The sequence below is a fragment of the Augochlora pura genome, chromosome 1, assembly GCF_028453695.1.
Source record: "Augochlora pura isolate Apur16 chromosome 1, APUR_v2.2.1, whole genome shotgun sequence".
NCBI classification, from domain to species: Eukaryota; Metazoa; Arthropoda; class Insecta; order Hymenoptera; family Halictidae; genus Augochlora; species Augochlora pura.
The window spans coordinates 9,942,194-9,970,008 of record NC_135772.1 but is presented as its reverse complement, the minus strand read 5'-3'; the positions used below and the strand labels follow the sequence as shown (position 1 = coordinate 9,970,008).

Sequence of the window (27,815 nt, the reverse complement as noted above, 5' to 3'; positions counted from 1 at the left end):
AAACTATGCGAACTATTCATGATTTCATCAACGATGGAAATAATGCAATCAACACAAGTGTTACACCCTATAACATCCCGTAAATTTTAGTGGTCTATAAAATGAACGCAGGAACGTTGATAATAAAGCTATAACTGATAAGATAATCATAAGTCTCTGACTTGGAATTAAAAATGTTCCGATCGCAGTGAAATACTATTTATCGGAATTGCGGTGAATCGATTACAAAAGAACGGTTTACAATACCATCCCTTATTAAGTCAACGTTGAAACATCAATATAAAATCACTTTAACAGTCTTGTACGTAATTATGTAAGCAATTTCGACGCAATCCGTTTTATTAACTGTAGCGTCAATATTTATGTGTAAGATAAGATTGCTGTAATCTATCCTTCAACATTTATTAAGATTCCTTATCAAGAAAAAAATCATTACAAATCGCAAATTCTAGATTTAATTTCATAATAAACAATTTCATCATAAACTTTCATAATTGTCAAATAAAGGGAATCTATAAATAAGAAACGCTTCCGAAAAGTCGTTAGGTAGTTGCATCGATTAGATGTTTTTTCTAAGTGTTATATTTTTCTTCAAGAAAAAGCAATTATCGTTGATTAATCCAGCGGAAACCTGTTTTGTAATGAATCTGAAGAACATTTGCACGTGAAATTTGAATTATGTATAACAAGGGACCTATTGGTGTTGTGAAAAGTTGAGTGGGAATGATCAAAAACAATAGACTTGCTTATGATGCAGGAAAGTAGGAAACCACGGTTATAGAAAGATGGATTACGAGAAATGCAATGGGGAAAAACTATTGAGACAAATACGTATAGAAATGCAGAGAAGAGAAATTAGTAGAATGGTTGGACAACGTAAGAACGGGAGGAGACTGGAAAGGACGATACAAGGAATTTGAACGCGAAAGCGTGCGAATACGTGACGATATACGGAGAGAAATCAATGAAAAATAACGAAAGAGCAATCAAACGAGCAAAGAGAAAAATCTAATACAAAAATTGTTTACAGCAATTGGATAACGGCGACAGACTAATACATATATGCATGCATAGTTATAAGAGTCATAGTTTATTAATATTTATGTTTTTATTATAGTATCAGAATATATTATCTGCATTTATCTCCACGCATACCTCTTATTTCCATTTACCTTTTCATTTACGAGTACGTTTAGTGGCTTTTGCTAGTTCACTACTGATCTTTAATTCCATCAAAAACTCAAAGTCACACCACTTTGTCTCGTGCTTATATAATTTTATTATCCCCTTAAGTAAAACCATATCAGAAGGTATTTTTATATATGTATTCCAAGTCGCAAGATAGATAAATTCATTCCACCACTAATTTTATTTATACAATCTATTAGACACTTTAAAATTCAGAATTATCATACTTACAAAATTACGGTTTCATTTCAACGTATTTTCGAATTTAAAAACCATTTAATTTTCTAAATACGCTTATAATGCTGATATAAAATTCTATGATTTCATCTCAGGCATACAACTTTGTATGACTTGTTGAAAAATAAATTAATAATATTCGATGTTTCTCCGATGTAAGGCAACATTTACAACAATCTCGCTATGATTCGCTACGAAAGCGAATACAAAATGTTTAAATAAAAGTGTTCAAAAGCATAGAAATAAGACAGACCAATAAATGAAAACAACAGACTAAATTGCCAAGCATGGCTGCGGCGTTCGGAACGTACACAGCGGCCCCAGAGTTCATCCATGGTTCCCACGTGTTGTTCCATCTCCTAGGATCAGCCAACCAATCTACAGGTACTCTTGTCTGCCTCATCAAAATATGACCATATTTCTCTAAATAAAGGTCTAAGTCCCGCGCAATCTGTAAATAACACGTATGCGAAAAGTGCATTAAAACTTGCAAAGAATGGAAGCTATTTGTGACGACAATTGTGATACGAAGTTTGATTATAATTAATTATTGATTATCACGTATTTTCACCGTATTATTTAATGAATTATACAAGAGATCAGAATGCGCAAAAATAATGGGAATTCGTTTCGTAACAGCTCGTGTTACACAGAACCGCGGAAGTGCAAATGTAAAATACTTACTCTTGGATATGCTTCCGCAATGTTTATCGTTTCGCATGGGTCGTTGATTATATCGAATAGACATTCCGTAACATTGCAAGTGATGTACGGATACCGACGGAAATACGTAATATTTGGACGACAGTTAGGTGTCGTTGCATCCTGTCGTAGCTGTAGCATTGTACTCGGCTGTGTTACCGGACCTCCTAAGTGCTGCATAATAACCTCAGATACCGAACATTTCAATACAAGATCCGAGTATGGCAAAACGTCTATTGTTCTGCCAGAATCACCATAGTATCCATCATAGTAGCCGTTTTCGACGGAACCTTGAAAACAAGAGACAACAAAGAATTTCAATAACTTTAACTTTCAAGCATTAACCTCTTAGGGCACGACAGAACTTTACGCGGAACTGTTTCTCGGTACGGCAGAGTTCAACGCGAATTACGTGTAAATGATACGGCACTGCAATGTGTGACGGATATAATACTGTTCTATACACGAGTACATTGGAATGAAGCGTTTGCTGATTAAATTATAATTTTTCTTAAAGATATGATACACGCATTTTAACTTTAATAATTTTACAGACGGTATCTGCAAAAGCCACTATAGTGGTGCGCCGTACATAAAGATGATATCCGCGAAAGCCACTATAGTGGTGTTCAGTGCCTAAGAGGATAAAAACTCATTCCTATCGAAACTAGGCTTAAAAGTGATCAACATCGTCTATCTTCACTTTTCAATCTTGATTTCAACGAACAAATTCCATTTTTCGTATTAATATTCCGTTCCGTATTTAAAATTTGTCCATTTTGGAACATTCACCTCGTATCAATTTAAACCGACTGTATATTGCCCCTTCGGTTTTAAAAACCTCGTCAATATTCAGCAAAAGAGTGTCTCTGCCACGGCCGTACCCTTCGCTAATTATTTGCCATTGATCGATACCATCGATCTCGCCCAGATCCTTTAGATCTCCACCGGCCGCCGAATAAAGTGTCGGTAACCAATCGGTTATATGCACCAATTGGTTCGAAACCCGCGCTGCTTTCTGTATCCTTGACGACCATAATGCTGCCACACCTCTCACGCCACCTTCGTATAAAGTGAATTTCGTCTGGAACGAATAAACGCAAACTGTAGACCGCAGATTTCGCGTATCTATAGAAACATCCGATTAGTGAAATACAGGCTGCGAGGCATTAAAAAGATTTATAATCTATATAACAATCGTTCTATCATCTTGAGATTATAAAAATGATGAAGAAAAGTAAATTTTCTTCCAACTCTAATCCCTTATAATCGACATGGAAAGTTATAGTTCTCTATAAAGATCTGTATTCTATTGATTAGATGTGTCAGTCAATTTTTAATTGGATATATTGATCGATTTTCACAGTAATCTTACTCCTCTCAAAGGATAGTTCGATCCCCAGTTTCTATCTTTTCCAACGGACGGAGCTCCATTATCGGTGAGGAACAAGATTATTGAATCCTTCAGCATTCCTTTGTCGCCCAATGCATGAAAAATTCTTCCAACCGATTGATCCAATTGCGACACCATTCCTAATGACGATACAAATGGTAACTTCGTGTCGCAGGTGAAATTACAATGATATGCGACAAATCGTTGTGCTCGATTTACTTACTGGCGTATTTCCGTCGATTAGGTTCCCGAATCTGATTGAATTCTCGATCATTGTACGGGTCCACAGGTTGTTCCAAAGGAGCGTGAACCCCAAGATGAGATACGTGAAGATAGAGAGGTCTGGCGTGTTCGTGATTCTCGATCACTCTAATTGCTTCTTCGGTGAATAAATCTGTAGCGTATTCACGATTCATCCCGTGAGCAGGATCGTCACCGCGATGCATATCGTAGCCGCTCATATTCTGAAAATGTGAGACTCCATTATAAAGCGAAGCACTTTAAAAAAGTCACTAGTATACCAATCGAAATTGGAAATAATTTTCATTTAGTTCATCGTCCTTGATTCTTTAGAAATTTCTTCAAGAGTTCTTCCGAGTGTGTTTAAACAGTTTGTTTGCATGTGCTTTTTTTAATCCACTTTATACACTTACATCTTATACGTTAACTTATCGTTAATATCATATGAAACATCAATGCGAGAAAATACATTTTAGAAACTGTTTGAGTTACCATAATGGTCTCACCTGGTTCGAATACTTGTAGTCGTAGTAACTAATGTAGCTATTGTAGAAACCGAGAAAAAAGTCGAAACCTCTATGCAACGGTGTATACTGAGGTGTATGAAATCCTAAATGCCATTTTCCAATCAACTTCGTTGTGTATCCCAGTCCTCGTAAATATTCCGGTAAAATTTTAATATTCAGAGGTAGACCACGTGGTTCACCACCATGAATCCCATCACCCTGCATCCCTATAATCAGCAACTTTAATTCATCAGTGTTTCAAAAATGTTTAACAAACGCTTAAATTGAATTCTAACTACATAAGCATAAGAACCATTGTCTTATTTTTAGATTATCTATCTAATTTTAACTAGTACATCATTTTATCTACATAGAATGTATAAAATCCTCATTTAGTCTTTAACAGTAGAAATTTGGTACATGTAACTACGCTTTTTCTTTTGGTACATGTTATTGACATTATTTTACTTATAAAATACTATATAAGGGAAGCATAAGAAAAATCAGTAACATCTAAAATATAATTGTCAGTTGATTAAGCTAAAATATTTGAAGGCACCTGACTTAAAGCCTAGGATTATTTATTTCTTGTCAGACATACCAATACGTATTGGATATTGTCCAGTAAAAAAAGCAGCCCTGGAAGGTGTACTAGATGGCAATACATAATGTCTGTTCAGTATAACTCCGTTATATCCTAGAGCGTCGATGTTTGGAGTTGGTATCTGATTTGAACCATGGAAACTAACATCGTTCCAGCCCTATAATACGCCATACAATATCTAATGTACACATATTTATTTAAGAAGCAAAAAAGTAACGCATTGACGAGCAAAATAATATAGTAAAATTGTTATGTAATAAAATGTAACAACACAATTAATATAGTAGTACAAAGAAGACGGAAATTTTTGTTTTGCAATTACGATGACTCACGGGCACTAGCATCCTTGTTAAACGCGGAGGCGTAGATAATTTTCCAGCTACGATAATTGTCTTAACTGAGGCCAATTTTAATTCAAAACGCTTCCATACTACAGATTAATCGCAACGAATTAAGCAAAGTAGGTAGACAAAAGTAATACTCAAGCGATCGCACGTTACATTTACTTTGTTCCCGTTGTATAATTTCGTTTGCGTTAATGTTGTAACCTGGATTGTCGACAAATGTAATTTCTTGTAATATATCGACTGTATATTACGATAGTAAAACTTATCATGCTTACTTTCTCCAAAAAAATAAATTCGTGATTTTGCACGCGCATAAATTGATATTACGACTTAATATTTCATTACAAAGGGTGTAATTTTTGTTCTTAACTATTGTTACAAATATTTGTCAGAAGATGTGATTTAAATGGTACTACGTTAGAATCACAATTTTGTTCACAAGTAGCGATTAAATATACGATCTTAGAAGTGCTACTCACCCTGTATAGATCATGCAGTATGAACGAACTTCTGTTTCAAGCATTCTCTATTGTATTCAAACTGATTGCGTGAATGCGATCAAGCAATATTGTACAAGTCAATGTTAAATTATTAAAGCAATATTAGAATATTACCAAATCGTCGACCATAAGCACAATAATGTGCGGTGTCCTTTCGTAGAGACTAACGCCGCTGGTAATTCGCACTAAGAGCAACGAATATAAACTTATCCAAAATATGGAAGGGCTGCGCATTTTCTCACAAAAAGGACGGAGGGACACACCAAAAATTTGAATACGGAAAAAAGCACGAGGAAAACGGACAAATAGAAAGCTGAGAAACACTTCCTCTTTGTCACTCTCGAACACAATTCACAAGGAGAAACCGTCAGAACATTATGCACGATGTTTATCGGGGAGCTCCTGCGGGGTACAGAAGAATAAGAAACAGAAATAAACACGTTTATATAGCCCACCCACGAAGGAAAATGTCATGAATGGACTACTTGAAAGGGGAGGGAAAATACACTAATAATTACGACAATAAAGGAGGTACGTGTTTCAACTGGGTTGCTTCTCATATTACGTGCTATCTTCCGTACTTATGCAATTGCTCATCTGCGTACTAACAGCATCACGTCATGTGATTTTTATATCAGATTTTATTATAACAATTTTTTTTTATAATAAACAACAAATCAGTTTTTATTATAACAAATTTTTGTTTAAAATAAACAACAAATCAGTTTGTATTGTAACAAATTTTTCGTAACAATTGATACAGTAAATTCTAAATATTGTCAATGCATGTGGAATGCTACACCATAATCGTAATAGTTTCTACATGACATTCATCTGCTCTTTACCACGGTCTAACTTTGGGGAACTCAAAAGGAATAAATGAATCTTTTTTTTTATATTCTTTCATTTGATTAAACTTACAAAATGGTAATATTTTGAAATATTGTCTAATACCGTTTACCTAGGCAACTTGAACCTATCATCAGAAGAGATTGGTGCAGGAAAAATAAAAAAATTTTGTATTAGCATCAAACGAAACTGGATTATCTAACTTATTATTAAAAACTTAATTATTAACTTAATAATGACCTTATTATTATTTATAGTATAATTGTTCGATAGTTTCAAAAATTAAGAAAATGGTAGTACTCTGAAGAATCATTTAAAACATCGAACATTTTTAAAAGTTCGACGAACTAAGATTACAAAAAATTAATAATTTTGTACAAAATAATGTGTAGAAATTACAAGTTGTTCGAAGGAAAAGTTTCAGAGTTCTAAATTTTCGTAAGAACGAAAAACATATACTTTAAAGGAAACACAATTAAGGTTTCAATTCAACATTTAACTTGTATAACGAATAGTTCGTTTTTTCTGCCATAGCATTCAAATACAATATACATTCGTTTGTTAACAAATCGTTAAATTTCAGATAACACATTTATACGTAGAAATAATAGAATTGACCTTAGAAAGAGTTTATTACACATTAGTTAACACATTATGCATTAGTTAACTATTTTACATATGCCATTTTCTAGTCATTTAGCTTATTTAGATTGTAAACTTAATCTATTCTATTCATTTACAAATAGAGAATTATAACTTGTGCACTAAATTCAAAAAACTATTTGAAATTATTATTAATATCAATCATATTTAAAAAAAAAACGTGTAAATTTCTATAAATTCAATTCCAAAGTTTTTGAAAAATAATCGTCAATAACTGTCATCTATACTAAAGACTCTATAACATTTTTAAATTATTATATTGGAAGTTTGAAATGTGCACCATAAATTATTTCAATAGTTAAAATTTATTCAATTGCTTCTTCTTGACTACTATTCTCTCTAATTATAAATTGTATATTAAATTTCGATATTTATGTATACAATCACAAAAATTGATCGAAGTTTTGAATTTATAAAATTAATTGGTTGGACATACACATATTAAAATATGTTTGTAATTGTTAATAGTCGCTAGACTGCATGTCCATATTAGTACATGATATGTTTGTAATTGTTAATAGTCGAATGTACAAAATATGTTTGTAATTGTTAATAGTCGCTAGACTGCATGTCCATATTAGTACATTATGAAACTTATAAGTATCATGTGACATAATTAAACCAGAAGACATAAAGAAGTGTTTTTATTATATATTTACAAAAACATTCACGATGTAAGTAAATGTTATTCATACAATTTACACAAGTACATAAATAGTTGTAGGATGGATATTCACAATATTTACGAAAATTATATTGCATTGGCTTATATCTATAAAACGCAAGTTAGTTAACATCTATTGAATTTATTATTAAATTGCATTAAACCTGTAACATATTCTTTGTTTTATAAAACTAACCGATCTCAACACTTTTGGCGTTTCGAACCCGAGACTTAATACCGCCTACAATATTCGAAATTCTGCAGCTGAATACCCTTAAGTGTAGACAATAAAATGGAAATGGAAGTAAACATTGAGATGTTACATAAACAGTCATTAAATTTTTGGTTTTGAAATACCTGTAATAATTGTAATACTGAGCGGTAATACTATAACAAAGTGGATATAAAATGACATCGAATCATGTAAATGGTAATTAGCTATAGATTTTAATATTATGTAGAATTACATTAATGGTAACCAGCTGTGATTTCTAAAATACGTAACTATAACAGTAACTGCAGAAGAGTTAAAAAACTTTGTACTTCAACTTCGTAATTATATCAATCTCAAAGTATTGCACACCTTTTTTCTGAGACATTCATACCCAAGAGTCAATTTGTCTTCCTTGACATCAAAACAATTAGTTTATGCTAATGAATCAATGATCACAAATAAGACATACTACAGGGCAGCACATGGAATGTCGTAAAAGTGATACTTCTGCTTTTGGTTTAGAAAGTATTATGCACTCATCTGTACTTCTTGTCACATTCTGTCACAAAAATCAATTATATTTCACAATTCACAAATTATAGTTAAAAGGATGAAACATAAAATACTTTTTAACAACTTTTAAGATTGTCTATTTTAATTTTAGAATGAAAAAAGGAAAAATAATATTGATCTGCGTCAAGTTCTTTATCATTATTATCAATTCTTCAAATTTGATTAGAAATCCATCAATTACATCGGATAATATGTAATATTATCATATAAAACATTAATGAAAATATTAATTCGTCAGTAAATTTTTATTCGACTCAACAATGCCTCTCATTATAGATATTAAAATTGTATTATTCACAAAAAATATAAGATTAAATTTCTTTAAAATATGTGCAATCTTATCAAAAATTATTTATTTAAATTTATGTATTGTTCCATGGTCCTTCATTTTTTCTAATGCATGCAGATTTTCCCACCAAAGTAGTAATCTATTTTTCAGAACTAAATGAAACCACGGGGACAATGGTCCATCTAAATTTTTAATAAATTCATTTATATTAGACTTCGATATCCAATGAAGTTGAGCAATTTCATCTGGATTTGGATCTAATGTAACATGATCTTTTTGCGCAAATAATATGTAATCTATTTCATGTTCTCCCCAATGACCATGTGCCATGAAATAATGAACCCTTGTCAAATATATTAAATCAGATGGTAAAATTTCATCTTTAGGTATTCCTAGTTCATAACCCATTCTTCTGATGGCAGCTCTACGAATTCCTATTGCTTCATTTTCTTCAGTTTCTTGCGGGATTTCTGCCAATGGATGACTACAGCATGTATTTGCGTAATTGTTAGGAAATGTAACCTGCAACAATAAAATTAATTAAAAACATTTCTTTTGTATGTAACTACTCTTACCTTATTCGCAGATCGTTTTTGCATCAACAGTTCTCCTTTGCCATTGAATAGAAAAACACTGAATGCTCTATGAAGTGGAATATGTCCATTAGAATCAACAGTATGACAATCCCTTTTTGTAGATTCACCAATTACTTTATCACATTCGTCAACAAGAATGCAACGTTCATTTAGAGCAGCCTCTTGCAGAGGTGCTACTTGCACAGTACCAAATTTTCTTGACGCGTACACCATCTGTTTTGCAACTGCACACACATTCTTTAGCGTTTTAACCATCATTGTGGCATGCGTCCTGTACAACTAATTTTGAGAGCTGAAAACGTTCCTCTTTTAGTATATTTCTCTTATAATATATGTAAAGGATATGTTAACTAAATCATTGACCTACAACAAATCTAACAAAACAGAATATATTAACATGTAAATATTGCTCAGATACTAATACGTAAAGGGTAGGTTAAATAAATCATTGACCTAGAACAAATCTAACAAAACAGAATACATTAACATGTAAAAAAACTGCTCAGAGACTAATACAATTTTTCGAACGATATATTTTCTTTTCTAAAAAGTGCTGCTACCGCCTATTCCCCTTGCACTATTGCGTCTTTCAAAGCTACATTGATTACGACTGTCTCGTCTTTAATTATTACCTTGATGTCATGAGATTCTTGTATCCCGTTTGTCCTCGTTTACTTTCAGTCCCAGATTTCGATTACAGGGAATTCAAATTTTCTTACGATTTAAGCAGCCATATTTATCGAATAGTGCACAAAATCTTTATCACGAGTCTGACTCGTTATTATAGTGCAAGGGGCTAACATTCACGTTCACGATATTGTTTCCTAAATAACCAAAATCTAAATTTCTTTGATACAGATGTGTAGATAGATGTAGACACATACCGTAAATATTGTCACAGAAGACTAACAAACATATATGTGTATACATTCAAACGCTATGCTAATGTCTAATACTTCAGTACATCAACGAATTATCATGAAAAAATACTTTGTGAGATACATACATACAATACAATTCATATGGCGATGCAGCCACTTCAGAGTGCTTCATACTAAGAACAAAAATTAAAATTATAAAATCCGAGGCGTTTACCTACTTTTTTTTTTATTTTCAGACTGCCTAAGAATTTGATTACTGTTAATGGCGTAAGAAAAATGTAAAATAGTCTAACAATAAAATAAAGTAATTTATTTAAAAATTAATCACAGTTGAAATTATTTTCAGTTATTTATAGAAAGTGGCATGCATCGTTTGAATCGTAATGATCGATAGTTCTCGTTACACCTCACCTTCGATCGATCGAATCGCTTTATAGGATAGTTGAGTAGGTTTCAAGACACTCACTTTGTCTGGAATAAAGCCGTTATATAAAAAAAAGTTATTCTTTCTTTAATGTGTTATTTATTATCTACGTTTCGGTATAATTTAAGTGATTTTACATCAACTTGTTAATTTGTTCGTAAAATATACAAAATGAGTGAAAACGCAGAAATTACAGGAGTAACATCACCTGAAGATGCAGCTAAAGCGGAAAAATTTAAAGAAGAAGCGAATGAATACTTCAAAAGTGCGTTTACTCAATATTATTTCAATTTTCGCGATAGAATTTAACGTATATTCTGTGATAAGCTTTCAGAAAATATCGTAGTTACTATTAAATGAATCAAATTTAGTCACGTGCATGTTTAAAACTAACCCAACTTCCATAATGTAAATGATCGTTAAATCACCAAACGAAACCAAATTGTTGATAATCTGTAGTTGGGAATTTAAAACGATGATACACTGTTTGTAAAGTTATATTTTAAAGAATTATTTTCATTTCTGAGAATGTATCTTAGAGATATAACAAACTCATATATGACATGTCTTACTCTATGTCACTATTTGAATAAATTTTTATGCATACTAAATATCTTACATATAATGCTTAAAGTGTCCTGTTGATGTTACAATAAGTTCACATCATTATTTTTTTAGATCAAGATTATAATAAAGCCATAGAGTTATATACTAAAGCGATAGAATTAAATTCTACAGTGGCAGTGTATTATGGGAATAGAAGTTTCGCCTACTTAAGGACAGAATGTTTTGGATATGCACTTACGGATGCATCAAAAGCTATTGATTTAGATAAAAATTATGTGAAAGGATATTATCGTAGAGCTGCAGCTCATATGTCACTCGGCAAGTTCAAACTAGCTCTTAAGGACTATAACACTGTTACTACAGCTAGACCAAATGATAAAGACGCGATGCTTAAATACACAGAATGTTCAAAGATATTAAAAAAATTAGCTTTCGAAAAAGCAATTTCTGTGGAAGAAAATAAGAAGAATATAGCTGACACAATTAATTTAAAAGCTATGGGTATGGTTGATTTCTATAATTTGATTGATATAAATGTATTGTAAAAAGTACTTTGAACCTGTTTTTTTTTAATATTTTTTAGTCATTGAAGATGAATACACAGGGCCTAAACTTGAAGATGGAAAAGTTACATTACAATTTATGCAAGACTTGTTAGAATGGTACAATAAACAAAACAAATTACATCGTAAATATGCTTTTAAGATTCTTTTAGATGTGAAAGCATGGTTCATGGCTCAGCCAAGTTTAGTTGATATTACAATTCCCGAAGATAGTAAATTTACCATATGTGGAGACATACATGGACAGTACTATGATTTACTTAACATATTCCAGTTAAATGGATTGCCTTCAGAAACTAATCCATATGTATCCTTTGCGGTAGCAAAAGAATTATAGTTTTATTAGATTCCAAATATATTATTCACAAAATTTGTCCTTAATGATCATATAGTTGTTCAATGGAGATTTTGTAGATAGAGGCTCATTTTCTGTAGAGTGTATATTTACTTTATTTGGATTTAAGTTATTGTATCCAAATCACTTTTTCATGTCTAGAGGTATGTAAGTATTGTTTTATTTGTTTCATCAAAAACCAATGTACATTTATTCTAAGATCCGTTATTTAGGTAATCACGAATCTGCCACTATGAACCAAATGTATGGCTTCGATGGAGAAGTCAAAACAAAGTATTCTGCTCAAATGGCAGAATTATTTACAGAAGTTTATAATTGGCTCCCTCTTGCACATTGTCTTAACAACAGAGTACTTGTAAGTGTTATTAGTGTATTAAAAATACTTTGGCTCCATTTGAATCAATTGTCATAAAAGATATTCACCACTGTATTATAAATCTATATATTATTTTGTAGGTAATGCATGGTGGTCTGTTTTCAAGGGATAATGTTAAATTAGAAGAAATTCGAGAAATTAATAGGAATAGACAACCACCAGAGGAAGGATTAATGTGTGAGTTACTGTGGTCCGATCCACAACCTCAACCTGGAAGAGCACCCAGTAAGAGAGGAGTTGGTGTTCAATTTGGACCTGATGTTACACACAATTTCTTAGCTCTGAACAATCTTGATTACATTGTTAGAAGTCATGAAGTCAAAAATAATGGATACGAAGTCGACCATGATGGAAAATGTATCACCGTGTTTTCTGCTCCAAATTATTGGTACATTAAATATACACTTAATATTGTCCTATTCCTGTTCATATACTATATTTTAGTTATGTTTATCTTTTTTTAGTGACACTATGGGTAATCAGGGTGCCTTCATTACACTCAATGGCAAAGATATGAAACCTCATTTTACATCATATGATGCAGTGGTATGTATTGTTTAATAAATCATTGTATTATTGTTTCTTATTAAACTATATAAGCATGTATTTTTTCAGCCTCATCCAAATGTAAGGCCGATGGTATATGCTAATTCCTTACTAAAATTCATGTTTTAGTGGATCATCTAGGTACTGTTAATAAATAAATACAAAATGATAAATGAATCCGAGTAGACCAATCAAAGTGTGCGTAATATATTTGATACTGAAATGGAGAAGGTGAGAAATTCTTAATCTTCTCTGAAACAATAAATACTGTATTGTTTTTAGGAACGAGAAATTTTTCTGTATGATAATAAATGCAACGAAGGCATAATATTGATGGGTACAAAAATAATAGTTACCTTGTTTTGATAACTGATAAAAAATGTAACAATTCTTACTTATGATTAGGACACACCTTTATTAGACATTTATGTTTTATTAGAATGAAACAATACAAAAACAGAACATTTCTATTTTGTACCCTCAATTAAACCTTATTGTTCATTAAAGATATTAATGTTCACGCACAAAACCGAATAAATGATCTCAAAGATCTCAACAGATTGAACTGTAATTCTAATACGGTGCTGAACATGTAATGAACACACCTATTATGACTTTAATTTATTCTTTAATGAATAATGATGCTTTCTAAACAAACGATGATTATTATAAAGATATTTAACATATATGCGATCTAGCATGACTATGTAGTACAATTTTCCAGCCAGTCACTATTTATCGCAATATTTGTGATACAAACTTTTTTTACAAATCTAACGTGATTGGAAGGATTTTTATGATCTAACATTTTGTTTATTTTTTTTTTTTTGTTAATAATAAACAATGTTTATAATGTATTTGGAACTCATATTGTATTTTTTTTAAGCAACGAAAATTGTACCTTACAAAGAAATGAGATGAACTATTTCCTCTACTAAGTTATCCCGATTTTGACGATTCACCGTTATCACTTTAGATTTCTTATCTGCTTGAAGTTTTTGAAATAGTGATAGATATTTCTGTGGCACCTTATGCATTTCAGGTATTGTTGCGATTACGAAAGGTTTATTTATAGTTCTAGAAAATAACTTCAGTACATTATAATGAAATTTTTCACTGAATAATTCCATCTTACCGATTTCATCTACGATCAATATATTCTAAAAAGAATAAAATTTTAGTAATTCCATTGTAAAATGTATACAAATGTAATATTTGATAATAATTTGCTTACTGCATTTGATTCGAATACTGGTAACGCTACTGATTCAAAATCATTAATGAACACATAGTATTTGCCAACTTTGTGTTTAGTTTTTTCTGACTGGTTTGTAACGTCTCTGTTTGCGATAACATTGCTTTAGACACGAGTAAATTATTCTATTCAACTTAATTATTTTACATTGACAAACCGATATTACCCAGCCTTTGCTAAGGTTGATCTTTTCTGGGAATTATTCACAAGTACAACGTCAAATCCAGTTCTGATACTATTCTGATTTCGCACTTCTTCCGTATAGAATCCGTCAACTTTATATGCTCGTTCCGTTAAGAGCGAAGTTAACTTTTTGCATACTGTAGTTTTTCCTATGCCTAATATAGTTTTGTAGAATTTGAAAAATATTAGTCAATCTCTTGTTTACATATAGTGATTTAAATATTACTGGATAGTCAAATACAGAATTTGATAATATTTATTCCGTTTAACGATTACAATTGAAATATTTGATTATTAATTACGAATACATTTTCCATTCAACCAATGCATCACTATAATTAACTATAGGTAGGTATTTACATCGTCAAATAGGTTAATGATTGAATTAGTTATTCAACCGTCAATCAAGTTAATAATGATTAAAATTCGCTTCATTATGGAAGAAATATTTGTTTACATAATTATCAGATATGTCTACAGTCTACAATATATTCTTATTGTTTTACTAAAACAATTTAGTCATTAATAGACATAATTGGTTTTAATGCCATTATTAATTGATTAAGCAAATAAAAAATTTTAATCGACTGATGCCCAACCATGATCAAAGATTTAAAACAATTTTCATATTAATTGATAAATAAAAAAGACAATTAATAAAAATTTCTAAAGTGCTATAATATGTCTGCATATGTGTACTTTGATGTACAGCTTATCGTAAGTAAGAATTTTTTTAATATTCGAAGAATAAAACTTAGACTTTTAGAACGTTCTTTATTTATTTTTTAAAAGTCGCGGACTCACCAGGAGGTCCGGTCAGAAGTACACGTGAGATACGCAACGTGGCGCCGGTATCCATGTTAGTAGTCTTTTTAATTTCGACCGAAGATTGTGAATGACAGTTGTTTGCAACCGTAAAAATAATACAGCTTTAAAACATAGAAAAAAGGAGAATGTGATTTGATATTATCGTGATTTGGTGATCAAAATGTACTTGAGAATGACAACGACGTCGGAACAACCGAGAAAGATCCGTGAAACTATCGCGACGTGGAACCGCTGAATTGCGATCAGCTGATCGTGCTCGAGTAAGACAATCCGCTCGAGTGGGTACAAACGGTTGTGTATATGTAGGTATTTCATACTTTGCTGCGTCGGCAGTGCGTTCGTGCGTGATACGCGCCTCGTGCGGCCCATGTTTGTGTGAGTTTGTGAGATGTATAATCGCGACACGTCTGTCACAGAATAAATATAAGATCGACCACAACGAAACTTATAATAGCCGCAACTTCTAATAGTCTTGCGAACTTGATTACGCCACAAATTTCTGTACGCGTTTCGTTTTTCCGGTTGTTCGATCAAAAGACGCGAGATAGCTTTAAAATCTTGATTCGCACGAAAGAGGATCTTACCTGAGCCAGAGAACACGGGCGTTACAGAATACATGGAAGAAAGGGACGAAAGGTGAAGACGACGGTTTTATCCGTTTTTGCGTGCAGAGCAGTACCAAGAAGAAGAAATGGCTCGTCCTTCCGTTTGTAATCCGCTTTCGTACCTTATTACGCGACAGATCGACGATAAAATCGATCACTGCAAACGCCTTGTTAATGCTAGATTCGAAACCTCTGAAAATCTATTCAGACAGGATCTATCATCTCATTATGGATGTGTTAACGCTATCGAATTCTCGAATCAAGGCGATCTCCTTGTCTCTGGTAAGAAATTATAATTTACATTTATTGTATTATAGCTTACATGATATTACGTTACCGTCGATTTTGAAAATCGGAGTTCGACGGGAAACTGAAACTCAAAACCGTGTTTTGATTTTGTCACGTTTCTATTCTGTGCAAAAGAAACTTTTCTTTTTTTTTTTAATGTACATGATTTATCATTTAGTTAATTAATTATTGAACCAAGAATTAATTGTGTAACCCATAATTACTGACCTCATGCATTAATCTAATAGGCGGCGATGACAGGAGGGTTTTATTATGGAAAGTCGAACAAGCAGTACATGGTCTAGGCAAGCCTGCTGTGATGAAAGCTCAACATATTAGCAACATCTTTTGTCTTGGTTATGACAGCAGTAAAACCAAAATATTTTCTGCAGGAAACGATGATCAAGTTATCGTTCATGATTTACGAACGTACGAATACTTTCATCTCTGATGTATTTTTTCAAAATTGAATAAACAAGTAATTATTTGTACTTTATAGGGGTGATGTGGTAAATTTCTTTTTACACGAAAAGCCCGTTTATGGCTTATCAGTTCATCCACACAATGATAACGTGTTTGCTAGTGCTTGCGATGATGGGAGAGTTTTAATTTATGATATCCGGGGTTCCAGCGCTATGGAAACCATTTGTCTAGCAAACTATAAAACAGCTTTCCATTCTGTAATGTTTAACCCTATGGAGCCTAAAGTGCTTGCTACTGCCAATGCTAAAGAAGGTGTTAGCCTATGGGATGTGCGAAAACTTTTAGAGTAAATAACCAATATAGATGAATTTATTAAAGTTCATTTAGATAATTAAAAATTAAATGGTTTTGTATTTGCAGACCTGTATTACGGTATGGAAATGAGAGCTCGGCACAGAGTTGCATGAATGTTAGGTTTAATGCAGCAGGCACTAGATTACTAGCTTTGAGGAGGAGGCTACCACCTGTACTTTATGCTGTAGATTCTCCTACACATCTATGTCAATTCGATCATCCTGGATATTATAATAGTTGTACAATGAAATCGTGTTGTTTTGCTGGCGATAACGACGAATATGTTCTTTCAGGTAAATAGTAACATTGTGGAGATGTGTTAAATAGTTTCATGTACAGTTAATGTGCATACTCACGTACAAATAATTTTACTTATTTTAAGGTTCTGATGACTTCAATCTATACATGTGGAAAATTCCTTCTGAAGGAGTGAAGTGGGTAGAATCTGCACACATGGTGTTACGTGGTCATAGATCCATTGTTAATCAAGTACGATACAACCAAGCTCGTTGTATATTTGCGTCCTCTGGAGTTGAAAAAATTATAAAGATATGGAGTCCATTTTCCCTTGGGCTTGGATGTTTAGGTGGATTGAAGGTAACAAATAACATATATTTTTATGATAAACCATTTATTATTAATTTACATCTTATTTTATATATCGATGTTATAGAAAGATGCGCATCAAAGACAGCGTAGAGTATTTACACACGACGAATACATCGGATTAGTATTGCGTAGTGGTCAATTTATGTCACACGATTACAGTCATCAATCAACTAGAGAAGATCCAAGAATGATGGCATTCTTCGATTCATTGGTACAACGTGAAATTGAGGGATGGAGTTCTGAATACATGACATCGGCACCAGAAACACCTAGCGATTCCGAAAGTAATCCTACAAGCGGACAAACTTATAACGCAACTGATTCCGACGGTAAATTTGTTATTTTTTTAAATAAAATTCTGGCGATTAAAATGTATATTGAATTAATATACCTTTGTAGATTCAACAGCTTCTGATCACCAATTGATGTTGAGACTTTTAGGAACAGCAGTTACCTCCCGAGGATCTTCCGGAGGTGGAGCAACTTCTGAAAGACCTTTAGAGTCTCCAAATCGTATAACACGGCTCATAGCAAATCGTCGAGAGAAGTTAATGAGACTTGCCGCCATGGATTGTGGTGCCCCATTAAGTAACACTTCTACCATGGCTCCTGGTCTATCTGCTTCAGATTCTCCGAGCGAAGGAGAAAATACGCAAACGAAGAGTAGATCGAAATCAAAATCAAAAGTAAAAGATATAAAGAGGAAACACGATAAAATTTCTGGACAAAGAAAAAGAGCTAGAAGAAAGTGTGCCGTGTTACAAATTAACACTGACTCTGATAGTGATGAGCAACCGGTCGATACAATGCAGCCTAGTACCAGTTCTGGTGTAATTTCTAGAAGATCACGATATGTTGCGAATGCAATCGAGAGTGATGCGAAACATTCAAGTTATAGCTGTAGCAGTTCTGAAGATAATAATAGTTGTAGTAAACGAAAACATTCGAAAAGTGATTCCGATACTTCTACCACAGTACACAGAAGGAAACATGGTAAATGTAAAAGTAATTTAAGGAATGATGTTAATAAAAACAAGAACAAACGGCAACATCAGGTCGATTACGACACAGAGGAGGAGAAATCAGATTGGAAGATTTATTTGAATGGTGTTAGCACAACAAAAATTCAAGAGGATGGCCCTTCAACGCCTGTGAACAAGTCATGTAAAGTTCCTTCAACTCCTGACAGTGGTATTACGTCGGGGGTATCTACAGTGGAGAAAAATGGCGAACAAGCACAAAAAGAGCAAAACGATGCTGAGAGTTCTGATCATGAACAGAAATTGAAAAGTTTAGAGTGTTTTAGGAAGAAAGTGGATGTAGCGAGGCGGAGCTATTATAATCGATCCACGCCTTTATCACAAACCATTTCAACTACAACTGATTCTTCCGATTAAGCTCCTGTTACCTTCAGATTTTGAATCCCTTTCCCTTTGTACATAATGAATTTGTGATTCCTTAAAGTATATTTTTATAATACTAAGTTTGATCACACACGAATATGGTCGTTCCTTTTTTATTTTCTTTTACTTTTTATTATCTTTCTGTTATCTTTATAAATGTCCTTCTTACACAGAAAGATTCTTGTAAACATAAACATTTTATTAGAATCTCTTACAATACAAAATATCTTCATAATTGTTTTATTAGAATCTCTCATAGTACAAGACTGTTACAGAGTAACGGTGCCTGAAAGCTCCGGTATTGTTTCCAATGCATTCAATAATTTTAATCGTGATATAATTACAAATTAAGTATGTTCTAATTGGTACACAAACTTATGAATATTTTAATTACTTATTTCTAAAATTAACTAACGACCGATATCATTATTATTTAGATCAGCTCGGTTTTTTATTACAAAATTAACATATTTCTATATGACCATTAAACATCATATGTAATCGAAATTACCACACCACCGAGAATTATATATAAAGTAACGTTATATTAACTATAACAATGCGACTCAGCTAATGTGTATTGTTGGCATGGTTTGTAAGTGTGATGAAAAATAATAAAACAATAAATTAATATACCTTTTTTTATATGTTCAGCTTTGAAAACAAATTAAGATTATTGCATTATTCAATCCTGCATTTATATTTCTCTATTAACTTATGACAAATAAAGGAGAGAATTATTTAACTTCATGTATCATTTAATTATTATGGATTTGCGGTATAGAATTGTGGTATTAAATCGAAATACTAATGCGGACTGATACCTACACGACGTATTTGTGGTTTCGAGATAGTAGAATTTCCTGAGGATATAAAACTGTGTTACGAAGTCGACAAATTTTAAGCAACAGCAGTACATATTATACATTCTGATTAACAGTTTCGTTTATTCTAAACAGTGACGAATTTATTTTTGCTAGTCATGTTTAATATATTGCTTTTAACACTCGTGTTGATAAAGGATCCTGTATTTTCGTATAATTTGGATGTCGATGTCACTAAAATATTTAATATTCCGAAAAGTTTTGACAAACGAGCAAGTTACTTCGGATTTTCTGTTGCATTCTATGAAAGTGGAATAAATTCTATTTTACTTATTGGTGCACCTAGAGCAAATTTAAGTGTAAAACAGGATTTGATTGAACCAGGATGTGTATACACGTGTCCAATTCGTCATAGCAAATGTACACAGTGGGATATTACTAATCACTATACACGGAAAAATGGTTTGTATGAAAGTATTGATGCTGCTTGGATGGGAGCAACAATTGCCGTTGAAAAGAAAATTGATCCCAGAATTGTGGTATATTTATATTTTATCAACTTTCTCGTAAAATTTTACCTTTTATACTTTGCTTTTTAATCAATGTATTTATATTGTATAAATAGGTATGTGCTCCAAGATGGAAATTTGTTCATGGTGCGGACGCGGTCATGCCTGGTATTTGTTATGTGGATAAAATTGAGACTGTTGTACCTTTTACTGCGAAAGTTGAACATGAAATATTGCCATATATAAGTCAATCTTATTATTCACTTGGATTTTCTTTACATATACCACATAAAACTTCCAAAAGGATAGTGATGTTAGGCAGTCCTGGTATATTATGGTGGGCAGGTGCACCTCAAATGATTACGGACCTATCTAAACCGAGATTACGACTGATAAATCCGTTTGAAGGGGACGATCAATTAGATCCTAATAGCTATTTTGGTAAACATTATTACTAATTTTATCAAATTAGCATTACTGAAACTATTTTTTGAAGAAAGAAAAATTTCTTCCTCTTTTAACATGCTAAGCTACAAATACATAGTCATGCTTTTAGAACAATGAAATATGTAGTATTTTATTTTTGATAACTTAGCTTGTGTAGATAAAATTATAAAATTAATTCAATAATTACTTTTAGGATACTCAGTAACATCTGGCTACTATTTCGGAAAATCAGAATTGTGGTATGCAAGTGGTGCTCCAAAAGCTGCTAATATGTACGGAATTGTTAGGGTATTTGAATTAGTTAATAATGTAGCAATCGTGAGCCGAGTTATAAATGGAGAACAGTATGGTGAATATTTTGGAGCTTCTTTAACATCTTGCGATCTTAACAATGATGGTAAAGACGAGTTAATAGTTGGAGCTCCGCTGTGGACAAAAGACATGGATGAAGGTCGAATATACATCTTCAAAAATTCCAATGGCGTATGTATAAAGACAAATACATATAATTAAATGAAAGCCTCAAATAAGGATCTATGTTGTATATATTTTAAATAAAATCCATTATATAATTTTCAATTATAATAGACACGTGATCGAAAATTTTCATTTAACTTTTGTAGAAAGATCAATTTTATCTCAATAAGCAGTATACAGAAATATCAAATTAATTACTCTATTCAATACGTATTTTATATTTCAATTTTTTTATTTGTTATGCTTTCAAATAAAATTGTACTTATTTTTATGACATTAAAACTGTGTATGTCAGATAAACAAATATTTTTTGTGTTATAATTTCTTACTTATATGGAATATTAATTGTAGAATATGTTTGAAAAACATACGTTTGAAGGAGAGATAACTGGAGGTCGATTTGGTACTATTGTTACTTGTCTTGGTGATATCGATTATGATGGTTACTCTGATTTTGCTGTTGGTGCACCATATGCTGAAGATACTGGTGCAATATATGTATTTAATGGCAATGGGAATGGATTAATTAAACGATATAGTCAGAAGATACTTGGCAAACAGATTGAAAAGAACATTCGTGGATTCGGAATTTCAATTTCTGAGCCACGCGATATAAATAATGATAAATATCCTGATATTGCTGTAGGTGCTTATTTGTCAGATAAAGCAGTTTTAATAAAATCTAAACCAACCATAATTTTAAAAACAGTAATTGATTATACCGAAGAAAAAAAGTTGTTGCACAATTCTACGCATTTTTTTATTAATATATGTACAACTTATAATGGAATTTTTGCTCCCCAAAAACTAGGTAAGTGTTCAATAAAGATGCAGAGAGTTGGAACGTATTTGCAAACATACAAACAATATTAATAAACTCTACTTTATTCAGATGTTGTTCACTTTTTAAAAATTGATCAATTATATGGGAGAGTATTTGGTGATGAACAAGAACTGGAGAAAAGTGTTGGTAATGAGTACAAATTTACACAATCACTAACCGTACATACGAATAACTGTAATAAGTTGAAAATTCATCTAAAGGTAAATGTATGACAATGTATGTTATTAAGAACTCATTTCTGTATTATAAAATACATATTACTCATTTAATTAATTTGTTTAGAATAATATTCAGAATATATTAGATCCGTTAGAGATATCTACATCAGTTGTTTTGAAAGCAGACTTAGAGTATAAAAACAAAACAGAAAATCGAGATATTTTCTGTACAAACTGTGCAAGTATAAATAAAGATTTGTCGAAAACTGAACATTCAATAAAGCTGCCGTTTGCTGTAGACTGTGGTGAAGATAATGTTTGTACATCGGATGTTAGAATAAAGTTGTCTACAGATTTAGGGCCTGGTAACATATACACAATTGGGTCCACATCTAGCGTCAAACTTGTGATAGATGCTTCTAACTATGGTGAACCAGCATATCAACTTAAAGTTTGCATATATATTCCGGAACTATTACCTTTAGCAAGAATACCACCTATATGTTCAGAGAGTTCTAATATGCACAATACTTTGGAAGTAATCTGCGATATTGGAAATCCATTGAGAGATAAAGTAAGTTTTATCTGTTACAAATAAGAATTTTTATAATACTATACCTAAAACCATATATATTTTTTTAGGAATCACTAACATTACAGTTGGATATGAGTGAAATTCGTTATGATATTAAAGAAGTGGAAATAACAGCAAATGTTACTATGCAGAGTGACCAAAAGGATTCCTTAAAGAATACAGATTCTTTAATTATAAACTTTGGTGCTGATATTGATGTAACAATAGCAGGGTTCGTTAATACAGCTAGTAACTGTTATTATATACGATATCATTAAATAATGACAATTTTTTTGTATTTATAAATATATTAGGAAAGCAAATACTGACCTATACTCTTATTATAATGATGAGAAACATAAATTGAATAATGTAAAATTTGAGCACATTTATGAAGTTCAAAAATTTGGTGTCAGTCCTCTCGAAAAAGTGATATTAGCAGTTAGTATTCCATCACATTGGAAACATTCTACCGGAGATATACAAATTATTAATCTTAATAAGACGAACGGTAACATGGATGGACAACTATTTTATTGTAAACATTCGCGGATGCCAACACTTTATCCTGAAGATCCTAAATTTGTTGTACAAGAAGAATTTCAATCAGGAACAAACTTTTCATTGAGTTTATCTCCAGAGAATAGATCAATATATCTTAATTGTTCAAATACGGATGTCCACTGTTCATATCTTGAATGTTTATTAGGTCCTTTTACTGCTTCTACGTCTGTTGCCAAACTTATGCTTACATTGGATCTCTATTTAAACAGTTTTGAACGTAAGATTCCCCTATATTCGGTGAAGAACTAAGTTAAAGATCTAATTACTAAAATTGTATTTATGATATACCTAATTTTGTTACAGCAACCATGTTGGAAATGAAAGATATCATACTTGTTTCAACCAATGGAAGTGTACATATCACTCAGCCATATAATATTATTACAAGAATTACCAATAAACCTCACAATGCTTTTGTGACTACAAAGTTCATAGGTTCACCAGTATCTGAGCAACTTGCTGGTTGGATAATTATTCTATCAGTAATTTTAGGTATTATATTACTCATCTTCTTAATTTTGGGATTGGTTGCACTTGGATTTTTCAATAGAAAAAAAAGAGAAGAACTTATGACATTAAAATCTGACATGAATGTAAGTATATCATAAATGAAACATTGAATACACATCCAAATATGTTATGACATTAAAAATTATTATATTGTAGAACAAAACTGCTACTATCGTAACTACAAGTTCAGAAAGAGAAGATGTACATTAAAATAAATTTACTACCAAACTAGGTATTTTTGCAGGTATATATTTTTTATTTTCGATATATCATGTCAACAATAAATAACAAAATGTTCTGTATCCATTAATATATAAAGCATACTTTTCTTTAAGACTTCTAATACTTTCATAAAACTATAATAAATCTTAAAAAACAACAATCAGATTATAAATCTCCGTTCCAGCCATTTAGAAAAGCTTGAAAAATATATATTAAATATATTTTACTTCATTTGTTCATTATCTTTGCTATAATATTCTATAAAAGCACATCGGTTGAAGAAGTATCTTAAATAAATAATTTATACTATACAAAGTATTAATTCGTTTCATATGAGAATTGGGCAACTTGTACTATTTTTTCTTATATATATTCACTTAAATGTTCTATGCACAAATTTGAAATAGCTGTCTTGATATTTTTTTTTAGCATGCCTGAAATATGTGCATATTTTTCCTGTGCTTTTTCACCATTTATGTTTAAATTAACACAGCGCGTTTCATATTACATGTTAGTGAAAACACAGCGTGAAACGCTCTATCTACATATATGTATATGCATATTTTGTTGTTTCGCTTCTTACCTCAACTTACATTAATCGTCCAAACCTAAGCCTTTGGAAATTTCATCTGCACTTAATTTGTGTCCAGATGCAGGGGTGTTGTCAGAAGGTGGAGCAGGTTGATAAGGAGGCGGTGTGTAAGGTGGTGCAGGCGATGAATGATTTTCATCATGAGATTTCTGTACATAAATAAGAGTCACGTAATTAAATTATAAAATTCATAGAAATTCCTAAATTTGGAAATATTTTACACTTACACCTTTGCCATGTTTGCTAAGACCTTCCAAAGCAGAGTTAAACAAAGAGGAACCAATTGCAGAACCTATACCCGATAAAAGATCTGGACCTGAACTCTGCTGTTGGTTAGTATAACCACCAGAAGGTTGATAATTTCCATAGCCCCCTTGTGGTTGATATCCTGGTTGTTGAGATCCACCACCACCGCCAAGAACTCCACCAAGAATCGATCCTAGAGCTCCCGAAAATGGATCAGTTGGTTGACTTGGTGGTGGAGCTGGAGCTGCGTTATTACCACCTAATTTAAATATATAATTATACGAATTTAAGTCATCAAAACACTTGAGAAATGTTCGAGGCGAAAATTCAATGCAGCAGTTTCAAGAATAGATATAAAAATTCAGGATACCATTTACTTTTTTGTTTCTCAAAAATTGAAGACTACAATTACATATTTCGAAATGAAAATGTCGATTATAAAGAACATTTTAATTGTAATTTTCTATGTATGGGTTTCCATCATCACTGGTAGAACAAGAATAGTTCTTAATAGATGATCTCATCCATGTAATCATTTTAACATTCCATTAAAGCCATGCTCAATTTAAATCGTTATGTATCATGTCTAACAAACCGGGTATTAGTTGAAGGTTGTAATAAATTACTCATTTTTAGAAAGAAAACAACAAAAGGATTGTTTAAAATATACACATACCAAGTGCTCCAAGGATAGAGTCCAATACACCTCCTCCTCCTCCTCCTCCTGCAGGTGCTTGAGGATACCCTTGTTGTGCGTGCATGTTGCTTTGTAAAGCGTTACTTACTAAATTGCTTGCTAAAGCTGCCCCAAGCGAACCGAGATTTAAACCACCCTCGCTTTCTGTTTTTGACTTTGAAGCATCCGACTTTTCATGATCTTTCTCGGTCTCATCGTCTTTCTTTTTCTAAAAATTGCAATGAATTCAAAATATAGTCTTATTTCTAAAATCTTAAGTACTCTGTCCCACGTTACGTCATACTGTTTTGTAGTAAAATCTAAATTGTAATATGGGACAAAGAAAATATTAGATATCCTTGGTGTAGTTTATGTACATTTAATGCGTGAGCAGCAGCAGCTATGCCTCCAGCTGCAACTAATCCACCTAATGCTAATCCAACTTTGTTCAGGCAACCACCAAATGCGTCTTCTTCTTCTGCTTTTTCATATCCTGGTTGATATCCATATGGTTTCGATGGATTATAATCAGGTGGCCCATATCCAGGCATAGGACCATAACCACCTGGTTGTGGTGGTGGTGGTCCATATCCACCCTGCGGTGCTTGTGGATTTATTGTGGGATATATTCCACCTGGTGCTAAAGCAACAATAACTTTTAACATACACATTACGTAGAAAATTCATTATTAAGAAGAGGAAACATTTGATTGATTAGAGATGTTAAGAAATCAAATTGTTTATTACGTGGGGGACCAAAGTTGGCTGTAGGTATTTCTGGTGTAGGTGCTGCTCTTGGAGAACGAGGCGGATCAACAGGAACGATCTCGTATGCAATAGAATTTAGTTGTACATCACCATCAATGACCAAATGAGTAACTTTCTGATATGGTAATCGGTGGTTAAATTGTGCGAAGTGTCTACCATTGATAGCAATTTTATAACAAGCAGGTTCGCATAAAAGAAGTATTTCGAATTCTTGACCGGGTTGAATCCACATAGGACCCTCGTTCTCTTCCATTCCCCAAGCCATTGATTCTATGTGATTCCTAGTGATAAAACCCTCTGGAAAACGTGCCGACACATGAATGGCTATATCATCTCTAGGATTTAGCCCAGGTCCCAGTTGATAATTGACAGCAAAGGAAACTGCATCCGAAGGAACTTTCCCTTGAACTTTTACCATTTTCCCAGGTATTAAACCTCCTTCAACTGGGCCCACATAAGGAACCGGCTGTTAAGAAATAAGTTTTTCACATTTATTTAAAATTAAAAATATCTTTTCTTAAATTAAGTAATATAAACTTATCCATTAATATTTTGTATTTAAGCTTCAGATTATATTTCTATTTTTATCTCATTGCAAATTTTACAGTCTACAAATATAAGAAACATATTTAAAATTAAACGAAAAATTCTATCACAAGGGGATTGTACGCTAGACATCGCATATGTATGTATAGGCATTGAATTAATCATGGATCAATGAATATCACTTTTCGTATTAGTCTGCAGTAAACTCTATAGTACTGTCAGATCATAGTACTTATTGAAGTTCTTAGATATAGAACGATTATAGTACTTACCGGATTTAAAATTGGTTCAGACATTTCTTCGCTTTATTCTATAATGTAAATACGAAATAAATGTATACTTTAATGCGCGATCGTAGACGTGGAAATATGCACTAATGCGTACACGAAGAACGGTGTATTCCCTTCCAATTCTCTTGAAACATTTCTATTTAGAGTGCTGACGTTTCCAGCTCGAACTGTGCAATGCGGCATACACTATACGTGACGTATCTCCTGCTGCGCGGTGGTTTTCTTTGCGCATGTACATTATTCAATCCTGTCATTCTGCAACGATGTCCCTTCACGGTCGAAGGAAGCGCGCGAATTTATCAAATCTCGCCGCTTTCAAACCGGGCTGGTAACACGTGAAAAC

At 32.3% G+C, this 27,815-nt stretch overlaps 7 protein-coding genes across 10 annotated transcripts; 3 read left to right on the top strand and 4 right to left on the bottom strand.

Annotated features, from left to right (window-relative positions):
- Window positions 1-666: 666 nt before the first annotated feature.
- On the bottom strand, window positions 667-6,141 carry LOC144478468 (arylsulfatase B). Its single transcript, XM_078196378.1, has 8 exons — window positions 5,832-6,141; window positions 4,868-5,027; window positions 4,267-4,493; window positions 3,744-3,984; window positions 3,503-3,660; window positions 2,920-3,211; window positions 2,110-2,417; window positions 667-1,876 (listed from the first exon to the last, which is right to left on the bottom strand). Exons 1-8 carry the CDS (start codon window positions 5,949-5,951, stop codon window positions 1,640-1,642), a joined length of 1,743 nt encoding a protein of 580 aa, XP_078052504.1. The 5' UTR covers window positions 5,952-6,141; the 3' UTR covers window positions 667-1,639.
- A 1,715-nt stretch (window positions 6,142-7,856) lies between these two features.
- Window positions 7,857-10,554, bottom strand: Idi (Isopentenyl-diphosphate delta isomerase). 2 transcript variants are annotated; one of them, XM_078178664.1, is made up of 3 exons: window positions 10,450-10,554; window positions 9,545-9,857; window positions 7,857-9,491 (listed from the first exon to the last, which is right to left on the bottom strand). In XM_078178664.1, exons 2-3 carry the CDS (start codon window positions 9,821-9,823, stop codon window positions 9,033-9,035), a joined length of 738 nt encoding a protein of 245 aa, XP_078034790.1. In that variant the 5' UTR covers window positions 9,824-9,857; window positions 10,450-10,554; the 3' UTR covers window positions 7,857-9,032. The 2 variants fall into 2 exon arrangements, with proteins under 2 accessions (XP_078034790.1, XP_078034781.1); XM_078178655.1 differs by lacking the exon at window positions 10,450-10,554 and adding an exon at window positions 10,198-10,383.
- Window positions 10,555-10,857: 303 nt separating this feature from the next.
- Ppd3 (protein phosphatase D3) lies at window positions 10,858-14,074 on the top strand. 2 transcript variants are annotated; one of them, XR_013494198.1, is made up of 9 exons: window positions 10,858-11,135; window positions 11,549-11,938; window positions 12,021-12,307; window positions 12,393-12,498; window positions 12,568-12,710; window positions 12,812-13,119; window positions 13,196-13,277; window positions 13,347-13,475; window positions 13,560-14,074. XR_013494198.1 is itself a non-coding variant. In XM_078182430.1 (8 exons), exons 1-8 carry the CDS (start codon window positions 11,042-11,044, stop codon window positions 13,404-13,406), a joined length of 1,470 nt encoding a protein of 489 aa, XP_078038556.1. In that variant the 5' UTR covers window positions 10,858-11,041; the 3' UTR covers window positions 13,407-14,074. The 2 variants fall into 2 exon arrangements, 1 of the variants encoding a protein (XP_078038556.1); XM_078182430.1 differs by having other exon boundaries at window positions 13,347-14,074.
- Window positions 13,461-15,656, bottom strand: LOC144470873 (cancer-related nucleoside-triphosphatase homolog). 2 transcript variants are annotated; one of them, XM_078182468.1, is made up of 5 exons: window positions 15,520-15,656; window positions 14,699-14,870; window positions 14,512-14,617; window positions 14,413-14,437; window positions 14,265-14,354 (listed from the first exon to the last, which is right to left on the bottom strand). In XM_078182468.1, the coding sequence occupies exons 1-5, from the start codon at window positions 15,572-15,574 to the stop codon at window positions 14,347-14,349; spliced, it is 366 nt and encodes a 121-aa protein (XP_078038594.1). In that variant the 5' UTR covers window positions 15,575-15,656; the 3' UTR covers window positions 14,265-14,346. The 2 variants fall into 2 exon arrangements, with proteins under 2 accessions (XP_078038587.1, XP_078038594.1); XM_078182461.1 differs by having other exon boundaries at window positions 13,461-14,437.
- On the top strand, window positions 15,598-19,970 carry LOC144470848 (uncharacterized). Its single transcript, XM_078182420.1, has 7 exons — window positions 15,598-16,430; window positions 16,685-16,865; window positions 16,936-17,205; window positions 17,280-17,506; window positions 17,596-17,810; window positions 17,887-18,151; window positions 18,222-19,970. The coding sequence occupies exons 1-7, from the start codon at window positions 16,235-16,237 to the stop codon at window positions 19,217-19,219; spliced, it is 2,352 nt and encodes a 783-aa protein (XP_078038546.1). The 5' UTR covers window positions 15,598-16,234; the 3' UTR covers window positions 19,220-19,970.
- Window positions 19,971-20,152: 182 nt separating this feature from the next.
- On the top strand, window positions 20,153-24,412 carry LOC144470842 (integrin alpha-8). Its single transcript, XM_078182407.1, has 10 exons — window positions 20,153-20,588; window positions 20,675-20,999; window positions 21,199-21,488; window positions 21,834-22,293; window positions 22,375-22,526; window positions 22,609-23,058; window positions 23,127-23,290; window positions 23,373-23,839; window positions 23,926-24,215; window positions 24,289-24,412. The coding sequence occupies exons 1-10, from the start codon at window positions 20,208-20,210 to the stop codon at window positions 24,340-24,342; spliced, it is 3,033 nt and encodes a 1,010-aa protein (XP_078038533.1). The 5' UTR covers window positions 20,153-20,207; the 3' UTR covers window positions 24,343-24,412.
- Window positions 24,408-27,648, bottom strand: LOC144470866 (uncharacterized). Its single transcript, XM_078182448.1, has 6 exons — window positions 27,455-27,648; window positions 26,616-27,102; window positions 26,246-26,508; window positions 25,869-26,097; window positions 25,174-25,451; window positions 24,408-25,095 (listed from the first exon to the last, which is right to left on the bottom strand). The coding sequence occupies exons 1-6, from the start codon at window positions 27,476-27,478 to the stop codon at window positions 24,949-24,951; spliced, it is 1,428 nt and encodes a 475-aa protein (XP_078038574.1). The 5' UTR covers window positions 27,479-27,648; the 3' UTR covers window positions 24,408-24,948.
- Window positions 27,649-27,815: the final 167 nt, after the last annotated feature.